General features: G+C 48.8%; 1 protein-coding gene and 1 long non-coding RNA gene across 2 annotated transcripts; one reads left to right on the top strand and one right to left on the bottom strand.

Annotated features, from left to right (window-relative positions):
• Nucleotides 1-1,169: 1,169 nt before the first annotated feature.
• LOC307205371 lies at nt 1,170-5,350 on the bottom strand. Its single transcript, XR_013833981.1, has 2 exons — nt 5,211-5,350; nt 1,170-3,216 (listed from the first exon to the last, which is right to left on the bottom strand). It is a non-coding gene; the product is annotated as an uncharacterized lncRNA (long non-coding RNA).
• A 164-nt stretch (nt 5,351-5,514) lies between these two features.
• Nucleotides 5,515-22,263, top strand: MUS81 (MUS81 structure-specific endonuclease subunit). Its single transcript, XM_079957561.1, has 16 exons — nt 5,515-5,648; nt 6,332-6,479; nt 7,452-7,546; nt 9,865-9,963; nt 10,225-10,305; nt 11,651-11,739; nt 12,533-12,709; nt 13,525-13,629; nt 14,692-14,819; nt 16,006-16,118; nt 16,589-16,705; nt 17,591-17,686; nt 19,078-19,200; nt 19,957-20,060; nt 21,198-21,281; nt 21,631-22,263. Exons 1-16 carry the CDS (start codon nt 5,535-5,537, stop codon nt 21,695-21,697), a joined length of 1,740 nt encoding a protein of 579 aa, XP_079813687.1. The 5' UTR covers nt 5,515-5,534; the 3' UTR covers nt 21,698-22,263.
• The last annotated feature ends 2,884 nt before the right edge of the window (nt 22,264-25,147 follow it).

The following is a 25,147-nucleotide window of genomic DNA, read 5'->3' as shown; positions in this document are numbered from 1 at the left end:
CTTCATGCCCCCCCCCCGCACTTCTGATGGTTCTTTCTCTTTAACCAGACTTCGATCAGACAGCCCTACAAACATTAAATTGAGGGACTGTCCTCTAAAATAGGGTACATGGCTACCCTAATTCCAATGGCTCTGAGGGTCTTTCCGTGCAGTGATGTCTAGATGGATTGGGCACTAAGGTTTTTCCTCCCCTGTAAACTCCCCATTTTGGCCCCCTCCACCCTTTTACCATTTTGCCTGGCTAATCTGCAAGGATCTCCATCCATCCATCCGCCTGTCTACACACCGGATAAATTTACAAGCTGACAAATTCCTGGAGTTCATATAGTGGCGGCAAAATTCCTGGCAATAGCAGACTAGACTGCAAAGCAGCTGGTGAGAAGATGGCTTGACCTTACGGTCTTGGAAATCAGCCTTCTGTGCTGGGCTGCGTGGCTTTGCAGCAGGAGATAAGGAGTAGCTAAAATTTAGCTGCAAAATAAAGCTTCTGGGTCCAGGGGCAGTAAACCTAAAGTACTGGTTGCTAGGGATCATGAAGGGGGAGAGTGGGTTATTGCCTAATTGCCTCAGAGTCACCTGGTTGGCTATTGTGGGGAAACACTATGATGTGAGGCTGTTAAATGCAGCCTTGAAGAAGGGCTTGGATTAAAGTTTGCAATCTGACTTTGCAATCAGTTTCAAGGGCTTGGGCTTTTCGTGGACTCTTGTTTCTACAATTCATCCCTACTCCCTGGTGACATATGAACCTAACCAAATGCCATGCTGCGTCAAAAACCTTGCCTCTCTTTTATTTATTTAATTTTTTACATGCCCTTTGCCATAAAGTCCCAGGACAGGTTACAATTATAACTAAAAATGAAACCATTGCAATAATCCCCCCCCGTCAGTCTTTTTTCCCTTTTACTAAACACAGCTCTAGCTTGGGTCCCCCCCCCCATGTTTGATCCCTACTCAGAACTCACCAGTCACTGAAGCAGGCAGTGAAACAGAAGGTCAGCACCCTGTCCCCCACTGGTGGTGCATAATAGAGGTGGACCACGGGGAACCCAGCTCTGGGACTTCTTTCAGAGCTGGAGCAATGGTGTCATCTGCTGGAGCACCAGGGTGACTGGCGGATGCTCCTTGTTTTGGCAAGTGAGGTGATAATGAGGCTTTCAAGTTTCACAAGGAGGAGTTACTTAATTTATGTACCACTTCATATTTCAACATAAACCCCCTTAGCAGTTTACAAATCTGAACAAAAAGGATTTTTCCGGTGTTTCAAAATTTGTCTAAAGTGAGACATAGCATTATCATTGAAAGTGTTAGTGGCACGACTTACAGCAGCTTTATCAGGGTGATATTTTTCAACAAAACTTTGCACTTCAACCCATTTTGCACACATTTCTTTGATCAGTGCAGTAGGAACACTGTCTCTTCTCTCCTCCTCCTCCTCCTCCTCCGAAGACAATTCCTCAGTTGCCGCCTGTTGCTGCTCCTTCAGAATGTTCTGAAGTTCTTCTGTGGTGAGTTCCGTCTTGTGCTCCTCCACTAACTCCTCAACCTCATCACTACTCACTTCCAAGCCCATGGACTTTCCCAGAGACACAATCTCCTCAACAATAGGAGCATCCTCTTCAACATCCTCAAATACACATTCAGGGACAGCTTCTGGCCACAATGTCTTCCATGCTGACTTCATTGTTCTTTGAGACACATCCCTCCATGCTTTGTCTATAAGATGTAAGCAATGTAGGATATTGAAATTATTCTTCCAGAACTCTCTGAGGGTTAGCTCTGTGTCTGAGGTAACCTCAACGCACCTTTGGAACAGTGCCCTGGTGTAAAGCTTCTTAAAATTAGGTATGACCTGCTGGTCCATGGGCTGGAGGAGAGAAGTTGTGTTGGGGGGCAAAAACATTACATTGATAAAACTGAACTCTTCCACCAACTCTTCCTCCAACCCTGGAGGGTGAGCTGGAGCATTATCCATAACAAGCAGGCACTTCATTGGAAGATTTTTGTACTGGAGGTATTCTTTTACACTTGGCCCAAACACTTCATGAACCCACTCAATAAAAAATTGCCTGGTTACCCAAGCTTTGCTGTTTGCCCTCCACATCACAGGCAATTTGCTTTTTATAACATTGTTTTTCTTAAATACCCAGGGGTTCTCAGAATGGTAGACTAGCAAAGGCTTCACCTTAAAATCTCCACTTGCATTCCCACATAATAAAAGGGTTAGCCTGTCTTTCATGGGCTTGTGTCCTGGCAATGATTTCTCCTCCTTTGTTATGTAGGTATTCTTTGGCATTTTCTTCCAAAAGAGGCCTGTCTCATCACAGTTGAAAACTTGTTGGGGAAGGAAACCATCTGCCTCTACATAATCTTTAAATGCCAAAACAAATCGGTTGGCCTCTTCTTTGATGGCACTGGCAGCTTCACCAAGTCTCACCACACTGTGGATGCCACTTCTCCTCTTAAAATTATCAAACCACCCTCTGCTTGCCTTGAAAATATCACTCTCAGCACTTGTTCCAGGGGTGCTTTTGATGAGGTCAGCATGCAAATGTAAAGCTTTTTTACAAATCATGCTCTCAGAAATGCGGTCACCCGCCAACTGTTTTTCATTTATCCATATGAAAAGCAATTTTTCCACTTCTTCAATTGTCTGTGTTCTTTGTCTTGTAAGTGTTTTAACACCTCTTGCAACATTGGCTCCTTTAATGGCTTCTTTATTTTTCAAGATGCTAGAAACTGTAGATTTGGCAATACCAAACTGCTTTGCCAGATCACTTACACGGACACCACTTTCATGTTTGGAAATAATTTCCTTCTTCACCTCTATTGTTATTCTGTTAAGGATTCTCTTGGCTTTGCAGCTTTTATCCATTTCTCACAGCACGGGGTGATTGGCAGAGGGCTGCTGAGATGAGATGAGATGAATACAGATTTATGCACTGGATTCCACAGTCACAAAAACAAACTGGTCGCAAGAGAGCTCCTGAGATGAGATGAGCACAGATTGATTGCATACAGTCACCAAATAAGCCCAAATATCACCTCTGTGGTGCACAGGTGCCAACAGCTAGGCCTCAGGATCTTGCAATCAGCAGAAGCTGTGTGGCATGTTTGACTTCCGAGGTGTGTTTGAAAACCGAAGCATTTACTTCCAGATTTACAGCGTTCGTAAACCGAAACATTCGTCAGTAGAAATATTCAAAAACCGAGGTCCCACTGTGTAAGAAACACAATACAATTTCCACATTCAAAACCAAATACTGTACCAAATTATAAATCATGATTCCACATTCTAATTTAATTCAATAAATGTGCATGTAAGTGAAAGAACCAAGTACCACAAAAAAAAATCTTATACAAAACATCCAAATGCAGAAGACCCTTTGGAAGCTGCAAGCAGACATGCAGGGTGTGTTAGAGCTATGACAAATTGCAGGCAGCTGACTTCACAGCACCTCTCTGTTGCTCACGCGGCTTGCCTCTTATTGAATTAGGTGTAACCACACCTTTAGCACATACAGTGCCTCTGCCTGCCTGTTGATGAGCAATCTTCAAAGAACACAGGATGACTACACACCTGACAGCAGGAGCGGAAGGATGATTTCAGTCTTACTCCATCTACTCTCCCCAAACCCGTCTCATGAACCATGTGCCACCTTGGAGGTCCACTCTTTCAATAAATTTATTGTGCTAGCCAGAGGCCATGACAATCACCTTGGAGATTATATAGAATCTATTCTGAAACAGAGGAAGCAGCCTTATACAGAATCAGACCCACTGGTCCATCTAACTACTGTATATTGACTGGCAGCAGCTCTCCAGGCAGGGCTCTCTGCCAGCCCTACCTGGAGATGCTGGGGATTGAGCCTCTGGGATCTCCTGAATGCAAAAATTGTGGTCAAACCACTGAGAAATGGCCCTTCCTGGTTCACAGATGTCTTTTTAAATTTGCAAAGCGGAGCAGTGCATATTAAGGTTCTCTTAATAAGGCAGCAATCTTAATCTGTGTTATGTAAACATGAAAAGGCACTTAGGAGCAGAGTAATAATTGGCAGCTTCAGCTATAAGAATCAAAGTAGCAGGTGATGGGAAAGAAAGATCCTTCTCTGGTGGAAACCCTGGAGAGCGGCTGCCAGTCAAAGCAGATGCCACTGGCCTAGACGGACAAATAATTTGCAGCTTCTTCCCTTTCATGGGAGGGACTGTAACTCGGTGACAAAGCATCAGCACTGCATGTAGAAGGCATGCAGCATCTCCTGTCAGAAAGGGATTGAGCAGTTTAAATGTATCCCAGGTCCAAAGAGGGGAGAAGCAGCAGCTCATAGTAATCCATGGGAAAGCCTAATACTGTCTTCCTCAAACTCGGCCCGCCGGATGTTTTGAGACTACAATTCCCATCATCCCTGACCACTGGTCCTGCTAGCTAGGGATCATGGGAGTTTTAGGCCAAAAATATCTGGAGGGCCCAGTTTGAGGAAGCCTGGTCTAATATATCCACATAATTGTGACTGGGCGTTTAGAGTTGCTGCCAACTAATCTCTGTTCAGAGTAGATCCATTGTAACAAATTGGCCGAAGTGAGATCACATTCATTATTATCAGAGCATCTACTCCAAGTAGGGCTAATACTGGATACAACTCTTAGTGCGTCCACACACCCCAAAACAGATCGCAGCAAAGAGGGGCGCTTCTGCTCTACCTCTTTCCTTAAAAAAAAGAAGAAGTTTTGCAACATATTCATAAAGTAGCCCAGCTAATACAAACGCACGTGCATCTCATTATTTCCATGGTGCAGGTTGGAGATTGTAGTTGGGAGTGCCTTGCGACAGCCTTGCGGTGCAGTGTCTTCTGAGTACTGCAGATTGGAGGCTTGCCTGAAGCCGAGAGAGTACTTTGCAAGGGCCCTTCAAAATGCACTCCAGTAGTAACTGGCCCCAATGCAGGTAGGGCTGAGACTGAAACAGTACAGTAGCTTGCAACAACCCTGCAGTGTTGCCCGCCATGACACCCCTACTGCATAGCTGTCAACGTTTTCCTTTTTTCAAGGGAAATTCCCTTATTCCGAATAGGATTCCTCGCAAGAAAAGGGAAAAGTTGACAGCTATGCCCTATTGCAGGAGGGGCTTCACAGGTCTGCGATGCTTACTGGTGGGAGGCTCAGGTGGGTCTGGTTGGCTTTTGTGAGCAAAGGCGAGTCGTATTTCTTTTTACCTTCCCCAGAGCCAAATCCAGCGCTCAGTTGCCTACGGGAGACTCATCCTGCCCCACCGACTCGCGGGCAAAGCGGCTGTCATTTTTGACCTGCCCAGGCGCCTCTCTCACTTTCGCCTCTGGAGAGAAGGCTGGTTGAGAGCGGGAACGCGGAAGCGGCCGCTCTTCCCTTTTCATGCGTCTACGGTTCCGCCCGTCGGCCTCTAGGGGGCGAAGTGCGCGTGCGCAGTCGCTGCCTGGCAGGCCGCTCTGCCTTCCCCGCTTCATCTCCCCGTCGAGTTCCGGGTCAAAGAGAAAGGAGAAACTTTCCGGCGCCTTCGGAAGATGCCGAAGCCCACTCAGGGGGCCCCGAACCCCTTATTTACGCGCTGGCTCCAGGAGTGGCGCGACCAGGCCGCCGAGCGCGGGCGCCTCAGGAGCCAACGCGCCTATGAACGGGTAAGCCACGCCCCCTAGTGGCAGGCCACGCCCTCCGGGTGTTTTGCTCCGCCCATATACCCCTTAGCGCTCGTTGGATTCCCCTCAGTACCCAATTTATAATGTAGTAATATAATGCTAACACATAATATTAAACTTCTTGGACTTTTCTCCCCAGCTGGTCATTAGGATAACTTGCATCTGAAATTGTTTGTTTCCTCCTCTCTCCCAATACATTTTCCTCTAGTGCTATGCCTTAAAATTGTAAGCCTTCGGGCAGGGACCTTATTCTTAGCTATGAGTAAAGCTGCTATGGGAGCTGAGTTTGTGGCTGAACAAGCAGGATCGATAAACATGCATAAATGATGGGTAAGATCTTGACTTGGAGTCCACCCATGTTAGTTACTAATTTCAATATGTATCTTCTAAGTATCACTTACAAAGCAATCCTGTACATATACTGTATACTGAGAAATAAGCCCCACTGAAATCTTACTCCCAAATAAAGTGAGTATCGGGTTGAAATTGAAGTCTGGATCCAGCCCTAAGTATCAGCAACTATGAACTGACCAAAGAGACTATGTATGGGTTAGTTCAGGCCCCAGCCTGAACTGCTCTCCTTGTTAGTCAAAGTGAAGAGACAGGAGAAACCATGTGCACCTCTCCTTACTATCAAAACAATAAATCCTCTTCCTTGTGTTCAGGCGCTGAGCTCTCTCCGCAAATACCCACTCCCTTTGCGCAGCGGGCGCGAGGCTCGGATCCTCCAGTACTTTGGTGAGCACATCTGCCGCCAGCTAGACGAGCGGCTGGAGAGACACTGCCAAGCCCAGGATGGCACAGTATTGACAGGTGAGTGGTGAGGCAGCCGTGTGAAGGTCCAATGTGTGCTCGAGTCTTTTCCTTAAATAGAAAGTAAGATTCCAGTCCTCATGGTACTGAATAAAGGGCTGGTTTAAATAGAAACATAGGAAGCTGGTTTATACTGAGTCAGACTATCTGTCCATGTAGCACAGTATTGCTTGCCCACAGTGGTTTGCAAAAGCTCTCCAGAGTTTCATACAGTCCTACCTGAAGATGCCAAGGATTGACTCTGAGATTTTCTGTATGCAAAGAAAGTACCCTTCCACTGTGTTTTGGCTCTTCCCTTTGAAACAAGTAGAGTCTTCTCTTGCCACTTAAGTCATATTCAAGGAGGAGCCTGGTGAGTATCCCCTGGAAGGAAGTTCCACATTTACATGCTGGCAGAGTGAATGTTGTGCTTTGGGTAGCCAACTCCTGCACATCAGAGGGATGGAATAAAAAGGAGGGTGTCAGGTGATGAGGGGAAATTCCAATGGATGCAGGCAGGCCTCACAGTGCAATCCCGTGCATTTCTATGCAGAAGCCAGCCCCACACTTAACTCCCAGGTAGCTGCATATTGGATTGCAGTCTAAGGCTGTTTAGGGCTGATATGAACAGGGCAGCATGGGAATTGGCATCATCTAGGTTGGGCCTTGGGGGTGTTCATTTATCACTAAAGCTGCACAGGTTTCTAGTTCTTATGGCTATGGTGAAATGTAAACTTGAAAACTGGTAACATTTCATTAAACGAACAAAAGCTAAGCAGGACGTTGGCATTTGGAAAGCTTAGTCTTTTAATGCATTCACGGCTGCTTGCTCTTTTGCCCCCTCTCTCTTTCTGTGTCTCTCCCTCTGTGGGGGGGGGCAGGGGGAAGAGAGAAGTGCACATATGAGCAAATCTCCTTCATTGGTCTCAGCTGTGGAATTTCATTAGTCTCCACTAAACATCTATTAAACAGAGTTTATACTGTCAATTCCAGGTCTGCATGCCACAGCTGCTTCTCAGAAGGATCAAGCGGTCCAGCCTGCCCTCTGTGCCACAGAGCCAGATCAAAACAAAGGACAGTGCTTAAAGGTCCGTGTAAATACCTTGCCCTTACAAGCAATTGAACTATTAGTATGGCCATGTCTCAACTCTCTCTGCCTGGGCGGGTTCCTCCTAAATTCAAGAGGCAGCCCACTTTCCCTCTTTTCCTCTTCCCGTCTCTTGGAGTGGGGCTGAGTGGATTTGGGGTAGGGTGACGATGCTGTGATCTTTCCCCACGAATCGTCCCAGCCACTGCTGCGCTGGCAGATTACCCAAGTCTGCTCATCTGTGCCTGTGCCAAGCACTTAAAGGTGAGAATGCAACATGTGCATTATCATCAGAATGGGCTGCCAAACAGTCATTGAATGATGGTGCAGGTCATAGACTAGAACAAGGGTTGAGGAACCTTTTCAAGCCTTCTCTCCTTGGCAACCAGCAGTGGTAGGTGCAGCCAGAGGCACAAGTGGGTGGGGCTAGAGTCAAAAGCGGGAGGACAAATGGGCATCACTCCTAACCTTTGTACAGCAGGCTGCATTTCACCATGCAAAAGTTAGTGGTTTCTATATACTGTAAATACACCCACACTCTTCTCCATCCTCCACCAGGCAAGTAAGAGACATTATTACAGTTTAAAGACACATTCCAGCCAAACTAAAGCACCCATGGTTCTGGTTTTAATTTACAAGGGGGTCCAGGATACCTTAAGGACCGCTTGATCCCTTCCTCATCATTGATGTCTTCAGTAGAGTCACTGTTAGTGCTCCCCCACCCCCCGCATGGCTTGGATGCCCACCTCAAATCCACCAGGAGCTGTACATTCAGCATTGTGACTCAGATTTTGAGGACTTCCCTCCCATTTGAGATCAGGCAGGCCCCCTCTCTGCTGAATGTCCAGCATGTACTGAAGACATTTCAGCTGGGATTTTGACTGAATTCTGATTTACTTACTGTATTGGTGAGTTTCTTGCACACCCCTTAGATGCTGTCATAATTCAGCAGTACAGTATATAAATTTTCTAAATAGATAGATAAATAGGGTGTCGCTTAGGGAGAGGCTCAGAGGAACACATTTGGCTTCCAAGCCTGAGTTTCTCACTCCCTCTTGGGCTACAGCTTCATGCATGGATTAATACCCATTCTTGCTGTCAACCAGAAGAAGTAAAAATTCATCTATTCATCATTTGCTTGAACACTGGCCTGAAATGGAGTCCTGTGTAACTTGACAGCTTGCGTTGTGCAATTTAAACCACATGGTGCAAGCTTTAAAAGCTACTGCCTTCTGGTTCTTTGCTGTCCTGCCCCCCGCAAAAAAAGTTTGATTGCCGCATTGCTATGCCGCACCTCTGAAAGGTGTGGCTGAGGATCATGTAGTGCCCACGCACAGCTACCTTTCATATTTCCATGGGTCCTGGGGCAGGCAGCTTTCCCAGTGGATGGTGCCGAAAGCACATTTATCCATTTCGCTTCTTAGCCTGCCCACCAAAATGCTCTCCTACAAAGCGCGCACTCTGCTCCTCCCTGAATGGTCAAAGGCCTTGCAACATAAAAGACCTTTCATCAAATTTTGAAAAGAGGCATTGTGGCTGGCAGGGTAGCAGTCAGGGAAGGTAGCCGGCCTGGTTTGCTCATGAAAACATGGAACAGTATTGGGTCAGTTCCCCCACCTCCCACCCCGATTTTCCACTATTATCCCATAGAAGGGCATTGAGAACTAGCTATGAATCAGGAAGTCCCTGGTTTAACTCTTGCTTCTGTCACATGCTTACCAAGTCACTTTGGGCTAGTGATGGGGAACCTTTTTCAATGGAGAGCCGGGTTCCTTTCTGGTCCACCTGGCAGGGGGCACATGTTGGTGGTGGGTGGGGCCAGAGGCGAAAGTAGATGGAGCAACAAATAATTTTTACTTTTGTACAGAAGGCTAGTTTTTATAACCCCCCCACACCTCCCTATCTTTTATCTAGGCAAGCGAGAAACAGTATCAGAGTTCAAGGCCACATTCTGGCCAGGGGGGAAAACCTCAAAGTTTTCAGCTGGGCTGGGGAGGGGTGTGGCCTGGGGAGAACCCTGAGGGCCAGAGAGACAGACCTGGAGTGTCACATTTGGCCTCCAAGCCTAGAGTCGTCGTCCCCCCCCCCCCCGCCGCCTTAGGAAAGTCCCTCCCACTCAGCCTCGGCTCTTCCAACTAAGCTGTTGCGCTCAGGTCCTGCTTGTGGCCTTCCTATTGAGGCACCTGAATGACTGCTGAGAACAGGATGCTGGGCTAGATGGGCCCCTTCTGGCCTGACCTAGCAGGGCTTTTCCTTGTGTTCATATGTTCTTAAGACTGGTGGAGTCCCTGAAGAAGACACACCTGGTTTTCCTTTCAGAAGAAGCAACCAGTATCACGCCAGCGTGGCCGGAGGTACTTCCCAGATCCCCGTTCTGGAGCCTTTGCCATTTTGGTGGCTCTGTACCAGGACAGTGTGGTAAGATAACAGCTGATGCAGAATACAATAAGCTCAAAAACATAACATTTGGGGAGGGGGAGAACCTAGAGCCCACCTTTCCCAGAAGGCTTGCGGGGAAACCCCAGGTGCATGATGAAGACCTGAACATTGGAGGATTGTGGGAGTGGCTTTTGTTTTGGAATCCTCTTTAAGAAGTCAGCAAAGGTGGGGCAGTGTTAAGAGGTGGGAATCCTGGGAGGAAATGTAAAATCTATCCTGCCTTTTTGACCCTTCTTCCAGAATCCTCACTCCCGGGGTTTCCTGACAAAGCCGGAATTACAGAGAGCAGCTCAGCCACTGTGTGAGAAATCTTTTTTTCTTGTGAGTTCCTGTATGATCTGTATTATTTTATTGGTACTGTTGTCACTTTGGCTAGAACAAGAAACTTATATAGATTGATTGATGAATTAAGAAAATCTTTGGATACCTCCAGACTCTTAACTGTTTTGCAGGAGGAATTCCAGCATGTCCCAGAAGTTTATGTTTGTGAAATTGAAATGGATTAGAACCCTTTGTCACCCTCGTACAACAATCCACTCTTTTAAGATTCAAAAGCTGACCTTTTGTGGTTAGAAAAGTGATGAGGAAATGCATGGAAAAATGGGGGAGGGATGAACGGTTAATGGGAAGACGTATAAAACCCTGCAAGCAAATGACCATATTTTTTGCTCTATAAGATGCACCCGACCATAAGACGCACCTAGTTTTAGAGGAGGAAAACAAGAAAAAAAATGTTCTCTCCCTCTCTGCTCAGCACCTCTCCAGCAAAGCGGGAGGAGAAATGGAAGGGGCTTTGTTTCTCCTGCCGCTTTGCTGAAGGGGCACTGGGCAGCTTTCCCTCTCTGCGCAGCGCCCCTTCAGCAAAGCGGCAGGAGAAGCGGAGCCCCTTCCATTTCTCCTCCCACTTTGCTGAAGGGGCGCTGAGCAGAGAGGGAAAGCTGCACAGTGGCTTTCCAGCGAAGCCAGGAAAGCAAGAGGGATCGATCCCTCTTGCTCTCCTGGCTTCAGCAAAAGCAACGCAAAGCTTCCTGAGCAGAGCGGGAGCGCTCCCACTCTGCTCAGGAGGCTTCGGGAGGCTATCGCTGAAGCCAGGAGAGCAAGCGGGATCAGTGCACACCGATCCCTCTCACTCTCCTGGCTTCTGGGATAGCTGCGCAGCCTGCATTCGCTCCATAAGATGCACACACATTTCCCCTTACTTTTTAGGAGGGGAAAAGTGCGTCTTATACAGCGAAAAATATGGTAGGACGAATGACCATTGCCATTTAACCTCTCCGCAAAGAGGTAGGAATGAGTTCTCAGTTATGACCGAGCCTAGTTTAACACCATGTCAGTTTTACACAAGGAAATCAGAATGAATGCGCAATAAACAGGCCATTTGGAGGAGCCCTATTGGAGTGATAATCTGGTTACGGAATATCTTAGTCTGCCTTATGACCCTGCACTCGCAATAATGCGGATACCAGTTTGCAAGAAATGTTCGAATATATTTTTAAAAAAAAATCAGCAAAACACTTCAAAGGCATCAGGATCCCTCCCACCTTGTGGGTTGGTGGGAAGAAGGGGAAAGTTCTGCTGCTGCAGGCCCTGAGGTCGCCTTCCCCGGCCTTCCTTTCTCTCCTGAGATTATGTATATTGTTGTTGCTGCTTCTGCTTCCCCCAACAGGCTGATCCTGGGAGTAAGAACACTGCCTGGTCGGCAATCAGCACTCTGCTTCGCAAGGAGTTGGTCCTCAAGACCAATATCCCAGCCAGGTAAGGATGTTGCACCTTACCTGGGAGGTAAGGGAGAACCCATAGATAGCACATAGCTTGTATTGGAGTGAGGTGTGCAAGCTTTTAACATGAGCCACACATTTGCTTACAGCAGGCATAGGCAAACTCAGCCCTCCAGATGTTTTGAGACTACAATTCCCATCATCCCTGACCACTGGTCCTGTTAGCTAGGGATGATGGGAGTTGTAGTCCCAAAACATCTGAAGGGCCGAGTTTGCCTATGCCTGGCTTACAGGCTCCGAGCACTGTATGAAGTGCTCAAAAGTTTTAAGAGAAGAGAAAGATGAAAGCGGAGGATCTTTGGGTCCCAGAAGGGATGGCATCTTTCACACAAAAACACACACAGAGAGAGAAATGGGCAGGGACTGTGCTGCCTACATGCCCCATCAGTGGAAAGCCCTGCTTTGTTCTGTGGTGTCAGCTGTTGTCTCTGACCAAAAGGATAACAGAGACATCACCTGTCTGATCTGCATTGGGAAGGGGTTCCAGGCAGGAGGTGCTGCCACACTCAAGGCCCGATTCCTGCATTGTGGGGAACAAACCTCCTCATCAGAGGGGACCTGCAGGAGGCCTTCTCCTGCACAGCCCAATGATCTGTTAAGTATAGAGCGGGTGGGACCATCTTTAGCATGAACCTGCCTAGGATTGGGAACCTGCCTAGTGAAAGCTGAAGCGCTGCAGCCTTTTAACTCTGGAAATATCAACCAGATGGGAGAGAGGCTGGGGAGGCCGGGTGGAGGCCATTTTGACTCACCCTCCTCTGCTCCGGCAGATATTCTCTGACAGACGCAGGGCTCACCTTAGCCCGGGAACTGGCAGCTTTGAATGAGCCAAAGGAGAAGGACTCCAACTCGCCGGCAGCTGAGGCAGCTGATGCTGGAGGCCCCTTGCTGCTTTTGGAGGGAGATGATGAAAGCGAGCAATCTTTGGACAGGGATGCCTCGCCCAGGTAAGTAGCCTCCTTCCTGAGCAGCTACTTTTCTGCTCTCGGGAAGGGGAGTAGCAGAGGCAGTGAAGCTGCCCCAGGTGAGGCTTAGTGTGCAGGCTGCACTCTGTCCTGGCCAAGCATGTTTGCTTTTGTTTCAAATTCTGCCCATGAGCTGCCTCTTGATTCCCAATTAGCACCACCGCCCCATGCCCCAAAAATTTCAGGTGGTATGCCAGCCCTGTCCTCCAGCACACTTTGCCAGCAGCACATCCAAGGAACAAGGAAGGAAGGAAGGGAAAGGCAGAGACCTGTCTCTGTTATCAGGACCATGGAATCCACTCCCTGCACAGCTCACTCCGCCAGATAGGATCTTGCTGGGTTATATAATTTGTATTTTATGGTATCATCATCTGCTAGAAGGAACAAAATGTAAGCTGCTAAATATTGCACTTTTAATGCTTTGTTGTTTTAATTTTGTGAACCCACGTTAGGATGACTTGTTGATTTTGCTGTCAAAGGGTTTTTCTGCTGTTGTTTTGCTGGATTTGTTATATGGGTTTTTGTTACATTTTTAATTGTAATGTATTGGCGTATTTTGTTGTTGTTATACTTGTTATCTTTTAAAAAGCTCTTTTTGAACCTTTGGGAGCTGCCTTGGGGGCCTTTTCAGCTGAAGGGCAGCAAATAAACTCTACAAATAAAGTTCTGTAAGTTGCTAGGAGAATTTTTATGTAGGAAGCATAGATAGATGATAGATAGATAGATAGATAGATAGATAGATAGATAGATAACACACGTTAAAATGTAATAACAAAATAAATTTGCTGGTTTTCCAGGTCAAGCTGCAGAGAGCCAAGAGCAGGGCTCTTAAAACCCCAGTTTTCTTTTCACCCTGGGAACTTTGATGTTATCCTCTGTGTGGATTTCATTGAGACCACGGGGTGAGTGGCAGCTGCAGGAGTGAAGCGCGCGCGCACACACACACACACACACACACACGGATGTGGGGACTCTGTTTCTGACATGTAGGGGATGGGGCAGAGGAACCGGCCAAGAGTTTGCGTGACAGGAGTATGCTTTGACTGCCTAGCAGCAGGGGTGGGCATCCCCCAGCCCACTGGCAAAAATGGCCCAATCTGGCCTGTGAGGCTAATTTCCCCAAACCACGCCAATCTGTCAATCAGCCGTCACTCTGGTGGGCAGATGGTGACAGCTAATGGGTGGGGTTTGATTCTGCATGGGCTTACATGCTTTGGTTCCCTTTCTGATAACTGCCACCCACAGTCAAAGCAGCAAGATCTCCTCCCCGTCAGCTGATGGTCAGCGGGTTAAATCCTGCTCAGTCCCCTGCAGGAACCAGGGCTGAACTCTTTGCTCATCAGCTGATGAGTGAGAGATCAGTCCTGCCTGGTGCTGCTTCTTTGGCTACTCTTGCCCCCACTCCACCTCCCCAGGTCAACTTAGACAGGTGGGTAGGACCACCCACCTATCCATCATCTAGTGTCACCTGATGATTGGCAGGTGTGTGGTCCTGCCCACCTGTCAAAGTTGGCCCATGGGGGTGTTGGGAAATACAGATCTGACTCGCTGGGCCTGTCAGGAAGCTTCTAGAAACCATGCAAGGTATAGGTGCCAATCAGAGGGTTTCTGGTGCTGCAAAAGTGGATCTTAATAACCAGCAAATAACCAGCGTTTGACAGAGCAGATGAAGACGGTAGAAGCTGTCTCCTTGCCTATGTAGATCATAAAATCATATTTTGGATAACAAATTACGTTTATCATTAGGACGAGATAGGCTTGTGTTACGTCCGTCAATTTTGTAGTGCCTTTGTGATAAAAACAATAAAATGTAGCTGTAATTTTTTTAAAAGGGAAGAGTTCAGTTGAAACCAGAATTATCATCTCAGGATAGCCACTTCTCTGATTTGTTGCTGTTGTTGTTGGCAGTGTAAATGTGCTCTAAAGAGCTGCTCTCCCTCCCCCCCCCCCTATTTCCCCTTTAGTGGCCCCACGTCCCGGAAGCAAGATTTGGTGAGTGAGCTCCAGCGCCACAATGTACCCTTCAGCATCCGGAAGCTTCACATCGGGGACTTCCTCTGGGTGGCCAGGGAGAGAGTCTTACCTGCAGCAGGTGAGTGTGGCGGGTGGTTTGGGCCGTGCAATAGGAGGGTCCATTGGAAAAGCGTGTCAGGATTTTGCCTTCCCTCTGAACCTGCCACTTCACTGATAGCCCGCGTCAGTTTATCTATTTTTTTACATTTATGTGCCCCCTTTTTCCTCCAAGAAGCTCAAGCTGACGTACATGGTTCTCTCCCCTCCGCATATAACCCTGTGAGGTAGGTTAGCCTGAGAGGCAGTGACTCTGCCAGGGTCACCCAGGGAGGTTTGTGCCCTGGTGCCCTTGCTTCCCTGTGATGACTTCTTTAGGAAAACAGGGTCTGGTACCTTGAACACCTTTTCAATTACCTAAAACTGCACCAAGGATGCGGGAAGGGGAGGAATTGCTCTGGTCCCCTTCCAACTCCATCCATGCGACCATGTAGGCCTCTCAGCGCTCCCTCTGCAGTTCCACACCTCTTCTCAGGAGCTAAGGGGCAGGTGGTGAAAGGACAGAGGCAGGGAAGGGGGTGACAGTCCTCTGATCATTACAGTTCCACCTACCTACCCTTTCCTTCTACTGCCAGAGGCTAAGATGGGCATTAGCATCGGCGCCAATTCCTTGGCCAAACACGGTGCAGCATCAGTGACAGGCTCCTCCTGAGCATGAGAGTGGAGGAGCTGCAGCCATTGGTGCCGAGTGGCACTGGGCCAGGCCCTTGGCCCCCTCTCGACGATGTGCGCACGATGCATGTCATGCATGTGACGTCACAAGACACGTCATGTGACACTGGGGCCCCCTCAGTCTTGGGCCCAAGCTGGAGCCTCTGGGCATTACCCATTTTGAAAAAGCTTTAAAGTCTAGAAAGTTGCCTTCCGTTGAATCGCAGAACCTGAGGGTCATCTCATCATCCAAACCCGCCCCCCCCCCCCCAGCAAGATGAGCTTGAGTAACTCAGCCATTGCTTCGGAAAAAGGCTGTGGCTCGGGGACAGAGGATCTTCCTTGCTTGCAGGGGGGGGCCCACATTCACTTTGCACCATTCTTCAAGTAGGGAGCCTGAAGTCCTGGAGAGCCCTGTATTCCTCTGGTGGGCGTTGCTGGCTGATTGGCGCTGTGGGAGGGGGCTCTGGTTGTATCTCTCCCTTGGTTCACCAGGTTGAGGCTAAATTGACGTTCTTTTAAACAATCGCCCTCCTCCCCCTTCTTTCGTTTTCCAGGACAGCCACAGCCACCTGCTGCTCCGGAGCTGGTGCTGGACTACGTGGTAGAACGGAAACGGATGCCGGACCTGTGCAGCAGCATCATTGACGGCCGCTTTCGTGAGCAGAAGGTGCTGCGCTGTGTCTGGGTGGGGAGAGTAGTCGCCTGGAGCCCCGTGAAGGGAAGGGACTGGGATCAGGCAGTCTGATGCAATGGTCGTGGCTCAGTGACCGCGATGAGAGCCACAGGCAGTAGCTGTTCCCTCTCAGCTGAAGGAATAGTCCTGCTTGCCTTCTCTGCTCCACAGCCTGATGGAACGGCCATTGCTCAGTGGCACTTAGGGAGGAGGAGAGCCCAAGGGAGCTGGTTGCTCAGCAGAGCAAGAGGGAGATGCCCTGCTTCCCTTCCCTCCCTCTCTGCCACTCTGCAACATTTCAGAAAGTGATTGCAGAGTTCCTCTGAGCATGTGTCGAGAGCCCTGGAAAGCAGTCGTTTTGTGTGTGTGAGAGAGAGAGCATGCAATTGGAGAGCTCTGAAGGCTTCTCCACTCCCACACCTGCAGCACCCCCAGCTCATAACTAACTGCTCACTTCTTCCTAGTTCCGTCTGCGGCAATGTGGCATTTCTCACCCCATCTACCTGGTGGAAGAATCGGGCTCCGCACAACACCTCAGCTTGCCCGAAAAGACTCTCCAGCAAGCGATGACCAACACCCAGGTAGGGGCTCCCCAGGAGAGTCGGTACTTCAGTCTACCTGGCTGTATTACCTCAAGCCCAGGTAGGGCTGCCGCTGTGCATGCTTCCCCCAGGCTCTGCCAGCACTCAGCCACCCTGGATCCTGCCTCCACCCCTAACTTGTCCCCTGCCATGGCAACCGCTTCAGGGTTGCATATTTGGGGGGTTAGGGAAGGCTTTAGCTGCCTGCACCTGGGAAGGGGACTGGCAGCTTCCAGCAGCCGTGATAACCGTTGTCTTTCCAATATGGTTTAACAGAAAGCAGAGAGGATGGACCAAATGTCTCAAATAACCCTTTTCTAATGTTACTGGCCAGGGCGTGGGTGGCGCTGTGATCTAAACCACTGAGCCTAGGGCTTGCCGATCAGAAGGTCAGCAGTTCGAATCCCCGTGACGGGGTGAGCTCCCGTTGCTCGGTCCCTGCTCCTGCCAACCTAGCAGTGCGAAAGTGCAAGTCAAAGTGCAAGTAGATAAATAGGTACCGCTCTGGCAGGAAGGTAAACGGCGTTTCCATGAGCTGCTCTGATTCGCTTAGTCATGCTGGCCACATGACCCGGAAGCTGTAGGCCGGCTCCTTCGGCCAATAAAGCGAGATGAGCGCTGCAACCCCAGAGTCTTCTGTGACTGGACTTAACTGTCAGGGGTCCTTTACCTTTACCTTTAATGTAACTGGCAGACGGAAAACCAGAAGTTTTCTAACATTTCTTACCCCTTTGTTCTCCCCCCCCCCTTCTTTCCTTTTTTGCTTTCTTTCTTGTCTTTTCAATTCTCTCTGTTATAGATACTATTTTACTGGATTGTGAAAACAAATAAAAATTGATTTTTATTTTTATTTTATTTTTAAAAGATAACCGTTGTCTTTCCCAGGTGGTGGATGGCTTCTTCGTTAAACGCACTCGGGACCTACGGGAATCCGCAGCGTATTTGACCCTGATGACGCGTCAGCTGACCAGACTGTACGAGGCGAGTTTGGAGCGGGGTGAAATGGGGGGGGGTCGCTGCTCACCCAGGAGAGTGGCACATTTAGTTTGTTTCTCTGCTGTAACTGCCTGCCTCTTCTGTGTATTTTTATCCTTTGGTTTTAAAAGATTTGACTTAAGCTCTTGCCCTGCTTCTTTTCTCCCAAGATGTGCCAAGACTGGTTGGGAGTTACTTAGTGCTGTGTTCGCAGCACTCTGCATCTGCTCAGGAACACTTACTATTACTGGTTTATTGTTGTGATTGGTTCTTATTTATCCAGGCCTAGGCCTAGCCTCCAGCATACAGATAATCGGGGCGCAATGTTAAATCGGCTAAGGTTATATTAATTGCTTTTAAATACCTTTCTGAGTGGCAGTTAAAAACAACAACCTCCACTCAGTTAATGGTCAGATTTTTTAAAATGCAAGCGTTTGGAATCACACAGGTAGGTTGTACCTCTTTTGGGAGGGAGCATCGGCCTCCACATGTACTTGTGCATCACCAGGAAGCAAAGATGAGGCTGGTTTGTCCAGCACCACCCCTTTTAGAATGATTGATCTGTTCTACAGAGATTCAGTTAACTGGTGAAACCTCGTCATATTAAGGTTTCTTTCAAGGAAGGGTCATAGCTCAGTGGTCGAGCATCAGCTTTGCACACAGATGTCCCCAGGTTCAGTCGCCAGCATCTCTGGGTAGGGCTGGGAAAGGAAGACCTGTCTGAAACCCTCATAGTTTATTGACAGAGGACATTATTTGCATGGAGAAGGTCCCAGGTCGAGAGAGCACCCTGCCTTAAACCCTGAAAATCCACTGCTGCTGGTGTAAACTTTGGGCCCCCAGATATTTTTTGGACTACAACTCCCATCATCCCTGATCACTGGGCCTGCTAGCCAGGGATGATGGGAGTTGTAAGTCCAAGGTTGGTGTAGGCAGGCTTTTCCAAACTTGGGTTGCCTGCTGTTTTTGGACTACAACTCCCATCATCCCTAGCTAGCAGGAGCAGTGGTCAAGGATGATGGGAGCTATAGTCCAAAAACAGCAGGCAACCCAAGTTTGTAGACAACGTAGGGCTAAGAGGACCATTGATGTGACTCAGTAAAACAGAGATTTCTCTGTTCCTTTTAATCCAGCGACAACTTCAGCAGGCAAGCCCATTTAGCTGTCGCGTGAATGAAATAGAAGTTCTTTGCTCGCTTGAGCTTACTTGGGTTTTCCAGGACTGAAACAAATGTTCAGCGAGTTTATAATGAAAAAGCTGGCCATCCATACGAGGGCGCTGGAGGCAGGGAGAAGGAGGAAAAGGTGGTGCTGTGAGTCTGAAAGGGGAGAGTGGAGGAGAACGAGGTTGTGAGCCCTGTAGCTGCTAAGGACTGTTCCTCCTTTGTCTTCCCTAGGACAAAACCCTTCTGAGCTGTACCAAGGAGGAACTGGAGCAGGAGCGCCCTCTGCAGCCCAGCGCTGGCTCCTGCCGGCTTCTGACCTTTGCTGAGTTTAACGAAGGGGCCGTGAAGAACAAGGTAGTTTCTAATGTACTCCACATACTTCAATGATAGCTCAGTCGGCAGAGCACGAGACTCTTAATCTCAGGGCTGTGGGTTCGAGCCCCACGTTAGGGCAAAAGATTCCTGCACTGCAGGGGGTTGGACTAGATGATCCCCATGCCCCCTCCCAACTCTGCAATCCTATGACTCCTCATGTGGTTAAAGCCACTGCCGTGTCTCCCCTCGCAGGTTTGATTTGCAAAGTTCTCTCTTGTTTGCGCCGCCAACAATCCTGAAAGGGTGCTTGCTATTCTTCCCTTTTCTCTCTTGCTTTCTTTCTTCTTTTAACCAGTGTGTGTGTGTGTGTGTGTGTGTGTGTGTGTAGAGCAAATTGAAGGTAGGGGGCGCCTTTCTTGATCAGCCCAGACACTGAGGTCCAGCTCCAAGGACCTTCTGGCAGTTCCCTCTGAGAAGGGAGGTTACAGGGAACCAGGCAGAGGGCCTTCTCGGTAGTGGCTTCCCATCAGATGTCAAGGAAATAAACTATCACCTGACTTTTAGAAGACATCTGAAGGCAGCCCTGTTTAGGGAAGTTCTTAATGTTTGATGTTTTATTGTGTTTTTAATATTCTGTTGGGAGCCGCGCAGAGTGGCTAGGGAAACCCAGCCAGATGGGCGGGGTATAAATAATAAAATTACTGTTACTACTACTACTACTACTACTACTACTACTTCTACTACTACTATTACTATTACTATTATTATCAACTCTCTTACCCCTCCCTCTCCCAGGCCCAAACAGTGAGTGAGGTCTTTGCACGGCAACTCATGCAGATCAGCGGCATCAGTGGAGACAAGGCAGCTGCCATCCTGGAGAGATACAAAACACCAGCTAGGTGCGGAGACAGGTTATGAAAGACACAAGGTCATTGGCTGGTTGGGGTGGTGGAGGAGGCTGTCCTCGACTGCATTGCCTAGCTCAGCATTTCCCAAACGTGGGTCCCCAGCTGGACTACAACTCCCATCATCCTCAGCTAGCAGGTCCAGTGGTCAGGGATGGTGGGAATTGTAGTCTAACAGTCCCAAGTTTGGGAAACCCTGGCCTAGCTTAATATAGAAACCTAGGAGCCCATCTGGGTCAGCCCAAAGGCCCATCAAGCATCCTATTCTCACCAGATGCCCCAATGGGGAGCCCTAAAGAAGCCTCAGATCCTGGAGGGTACAATATAGCCGCTACAACTCAAAACTATTGATAGCCTTCTCCTCCTTGAAGCAGCCTACCATCTAATGCCATCCAAGGGGGTGGCCATCACTACTTCTTGTGGGAGCCGGTTCCACAGTTGAACTATGCACTGCGTAAAGAAAGCCTTTCTTTTGCCATTCCTGAATCTCCCACAATGCAGCTGGGCTGATCCCTAGTACAGTGGTACTTTGGGTTACAGACACTTCAGGTTACATACGCTTCAGGTTACAGACTCTGCTAACCCAGAAATACTACCTCGGGTTAAGAACTTTGCTTCAGGATGAGAGCAGAAATTGTGCTCCAGCGGCGCGGCGGCAGCAGGAGGCCCCATTAGCTAAAGTGGTGCTTCAGGTTAAGAACAGAGCTCCAGAACAAATTAAGTTCTTAACCAGAGGTACCACTGTATTACAAGAGAGGCATTCCCCCTATCCATGCATACTTCTGTGTACCTCTTTCGTGTCCCCCCTCCCCCAGATTCAGGTGGCAGGGGTTGGGGAAGTACCTCTTACCTCCTGAGACCCTGGAAAGCTTCTGCCAATCAGAGCAGGACAAAATAAGCCTGGCCTAGCACAAGGCAGGTTTCCTCGCTCTGAGGCAGGGCATACAAAGGCTGTTAGACTCCACCTCCCATCAGCCCCAGCCAACATGACCAGTCATGAGGGGTGGTGGGAGTTGTAGTCCAGCACCATCCAGAGGCCCTCAAGTTCCCCATCCCTGCTGTAAGCCATCTGAATGGGTTTCGGTTTGCCATCCATGACCCCCTTCTCCCGCTTTCTCTCTTTCCCTTCAGCCTCCTGGCTGCTTACGCCTCTTGCCCAACGCCACAGTGCCAAGAGCAGCTGCTGAGCGATGTCAAATGCGGCAAACTGCAGAGGTGAGCAACAGAGCTGCATGTTTCCCCTCCCCTCCCCAGGCCTGGAGCTTCGGCGTGCAAAAGGCATCTTGTGCAAGAACCACACAGGATGTGGGTTTGGGAGCTCAGGCAACGGACAGAGATCTAGCAGAGAAGAGAGTCAGCAGCCTAGAACGGGTTTTTCACTGTGGGATTTTGGGAAACGAGGCCAGAAAAAGTACCGAGGGAGGGGCCGGTCGGTCTTAACCACACCCTGAGGGTCCAACCCTGTAGCCTGAACCTCGGAGAGCCCCGTTGCCTTGACAATTGTCCTGTTGTTGGCTCTCCTAACCTCTGTCCTTTTGCTCTCTTCCTTCCTCTTTTGCTTCAGGAACTTGGGCCCTGCCTTGAGCAAGACTTTGGCTCAGTTGTACTGCACATCAGGACCTCTGCCTTGAATCAGTGGGAGGCTGTGGGTGCGCCTGCGTGCCAACGATTCACCAGCCAACGTGGAATACGCCTCCCCACTGCCACCAGAGTTAGAGGAAGGCCTGTTGTGTGATCACAGTTACCGTATTTCAGCAGCCAGCAGCTGTGGGAAGCTGGCCTCAGAGACAGCCAGCACTGTTGCTCCTTGTAAAACACAGGTGCCAAGGAAAGGATGGGTTTGTCCTATTGCCTCATCACAGGGGCAGGGAACCCGAGGCTTTTCGGGCCAGTGAGCTTTTTCATTCAGCAACATCTGGTGAGCTACAGGTTCACCACCCCTGCTCTAGCATTATGTGCCAGATGTTTACTAGCCCAAAATGCACTTCCTTGCCACAAACTTATGAGGGGTCCAGGTTTACTCTGTCGGTTACACCACCCACAAGACTGTTTGAGGAAGAGCACCCCGACTGGGTATTTTGGGCCCCTTTTGGCTGCTAAATTAGGGCCTGCCAAGTCTCATCCCTCTTGGTTTTTTCTTCCTTTTGTATTTTAAAAGAATCTGTTGATATTCTAATAAAATTGTAAATTTTGTTTTGCAAAGGCTCTTCTTTTTATGTCTTCAACCCCTGAGGTGCCCAGAAAAGTACTTTTTCACACCACACACCTTCTTACGGAATTAGAGAGGGACAGCTTTAAAAGGCAATTATAGACAAATCCACAGCGACGGAAGGCAGGGCTGCAACCAGTTAGTAATTGCCGAGAAGCAGAGATCTGCTTAGGAACATTAGGAGAAGTTTCGTAATGGCAGGAACTCTTTGGAGAGTGGAACCAGACTGCTGTGCGCAGTTCTGGGCTCTCTCCGGCTGGAGGTATGTAAGCAGAGCCTGGCAGGATTGAGTTGCACCCTGTATTGCGGGTCATGTGCTGAGCACTGGGTTGGGGCTGTATGGTCTCTGCGGTGCCTTCCAACTGCAAAATCCCATGATGACCTATCATATCTAAGGCTGCTTATGCACCAACATGGCTTCCCCCCAAAGAATCATGGGAACTGTTGTCTAAAGGTGCTGGGAATTTCAGCTTTGTAAACTTGCAGGATCCTTTGGGGAAGGCTGTGTGCTTTAAATATATGGTGTGTATGCAGGCTAAACGGAACCTCAGATGCTAGAAGCATTAAACCTTTTGTCGTTGGAAGTGGGATTTGGTCTTAGGGACTCTTCTTAATTTGCTTCAAGATATGGGCGGGCTCTTGTTTTATGCCGTAGGTGAGTAAATTGGAAGCAACTAAAAAGGTTTTAAAAGATATGCTGGGCAAATATTTAAAATGCTCATCCACCCCCCTCCCCCCAAATACCCTGAAAGTGTTGTGTGTGGAAATTAATGGGAGAAAACGGGAAAAGAAGCAGTCTCCAGTATTTCCCCTCAGCACAATCATTGGAAGAATTTGTAATATTTAAATACAAATATTATGATTTCCCCTCCTTCCAAAGTTCAGAGTCAGAAACAGTCCATTTTTAGACTGCCTGTTCTAATTAAACACAGGGGAGAGGAAATATATGCGTGTTTTTTGCAGTCTTTGGGTGAATTACCAAGTTGTGCCCAGTGGCTGGTTTTGCCTGCCTGATAGGAGGAGCAACGTGTCCTGTGCTTCTTTTTTGTGGGGAGACAGCCATTTGGTTTTAAGAAATTCAGCCTCTGAGGCTGCAGTTTGAAGCAGAAGACCAGCATGGGGCGGGGGGGAGGTGCTTCGTCTTTTCTTCTTGTGCCATTTCCCCACTGAAAACTGCCCCACCTTCCAGCTTCTTTGTGCCCCCCTATGCCTGCTGGGAAGAGCAGGGAGCCTCCGATGAAGCTGAATATGCTGGAGGATTCAGGAAAGACAAACGAAAGCCCTTCTTTCTGCAGGGCATAGTTTCGACCATGGAATTTGCTCCCAAGGTATCAGGTAGCTTTAAAAGATTAGAGAAACTCATTGATAAGCCTAGCAATGGCTACAAGCCATTGCAGGTGGGAAAACGGCTGTTGCACTTAGATCCTGTTTGTGAGCTTCCCATCGTGGCATCTGGTTGGCCAATGTCAGGGCAGGATGCTGCGCTAGACGGGGCTTTGGCCTGATTCACCAGTGTTCTTGTCTTCTCTTACAAGGAAAATATTAACAAGACTTGCGTACTTCCCTAAGGAAAATAAAATGTGTGTTTTGGAGGTTGGGGGCAGGTTCAGCAGGGTGCAAAAGCCTTGGAAAGGTCCTTATCCCACTGTAATCTTCCCCTTCCAATTACACTCCCGGCAGCTATTCCTTCATTTCCAGTGTTGACAGAATACTGTCCGCTCACAGAATTCCTTGGGACAGTTTACAAGTACAAATTTCAACTATAAAATGCAAAAATAACAGGAGCGTCACTTCGCCCGAACCTCAGTGCCCATAAAGCACAAGCAAGGCATGTTTGTGTAAAAGCTGCTTCGTTGTCGGCCTCTTCACCAAGCGCCTCGTGCGAGGCTCCCACCTGGTGAGTCTGTGGCCAAAGGGAGATTTGAGCCAAATACATGCCAGGTCAAGCTCTTGGCTATTTCACCTTTGTGCTGCCTTACTTGTGGGGCTTCTCAGCCTGGGTCACCTGGCCTGCCCCCTTCAGAGGTACAAAGCTGTGCTGATGGGCCCTTGCTTCAGATCAGGAGAGGGGAACCCCAACTTTCTTAGTGGTGGCGATTTTCCAGGGTCTCAGACTGAGGACGCTCCCTGCCCTGCCTGGAGATGCTGGTGATGGAACCAGAGGGCCTACAAAACAGATGCTCCATCCTTCAGCTGCAGTCCTTCCCAACAGCACAGCTGTGGCCCATCCAGATGTTCTTGGGTTGCCACCATCCACAGCCAGCATAGCCAGTGGTCCAGCAGGGCAGAAGCTGGAAGTCCAACAACATCAGGAGGGCTACAGGTCCCGTGCTCCTGGTTCAAATCCACCCCTGCCCTTTTTGGTGGGAATGCGGCTACATAAGAGCCTGACTGCGGGACAAAGCAATAGTCCAACATCCTGTTCTCACAATGGCCAACTAAATGTCTCTGGGGAAAGCCCACAATTGGGACCTGCGCACAGCAGGTGCGCACATTCGCATTTCGCCTGGTTTCTCGGCACTTAACTGTATGGAATGTGTGGTCCCTGCTGAAAATTCACGGCGCCTTGAGGGCGAGAGGTTTCCCCAAGGGTGATCTATAGTTCAACCCCCTGCAATGCAGGAATCGCAGCTAAGTTGGTACGATTGAGGTTCCAGTTATAGCTCTTCGGCTGCAAGGACTTGTTCAGTAGCGCTCTCTCCTGCTTGTGAGAAATGCTGCCTTCTGATCTGGGAGGGACAATACAGTCTTGTCCTCCGTGAATTTCTCAGACTCCCCCCCCCCCTTTTTTAAAAAAGTCAGTGGCCATCACTACTACTTGTGTAGGCAAATTCCATCGTTTAACTACAGTGGTACCTCGGGTTACAGATGC

The sequence above is a fragment of the Podarcis cretensis genome, assembly GCF_951804945.1.
Source record: "Podarcis cretensis genome assembly, chromosome: 16".
Taxonomy (NCBI): domain Eukaryota; kingdom Metazoa; phylum Chordata; class Lepidosauria; order Squamata; family Lacertidae; genus Podarcis; species Podarcis cretensis.
The sequence above is the reverse complement of the archived record's forward strand: the minus strand, read 5'-3'. Positions and strand labels throughout refer to the sequence as shown.

Excerpts from the sequence above, each read along its gene's own strand:
- MUS81 (XM_079957561.1), top strand. The coding sequence starts at position 5,535 with ATGCCGAAGCCCACTCAGGGGGCCCCGAACCCCTTATTTACGCGCTGG. Across the intron at positions 11,740-12,532 it reads AAGACCAATATCCCAGCCAG|ATATTCTCTGACAGACGCAG; the intron begins GTAAGGATGTTG and ends CTGCTCCGGCAG. Across the intron at positions 17,687-19,077 it reads AGCTGACCAGACTGTACGAG|GACAAAACCCTTCTGAGCTG; the intron begins GCGAGTTTGGAG and ends TGTCTTCCCTAG.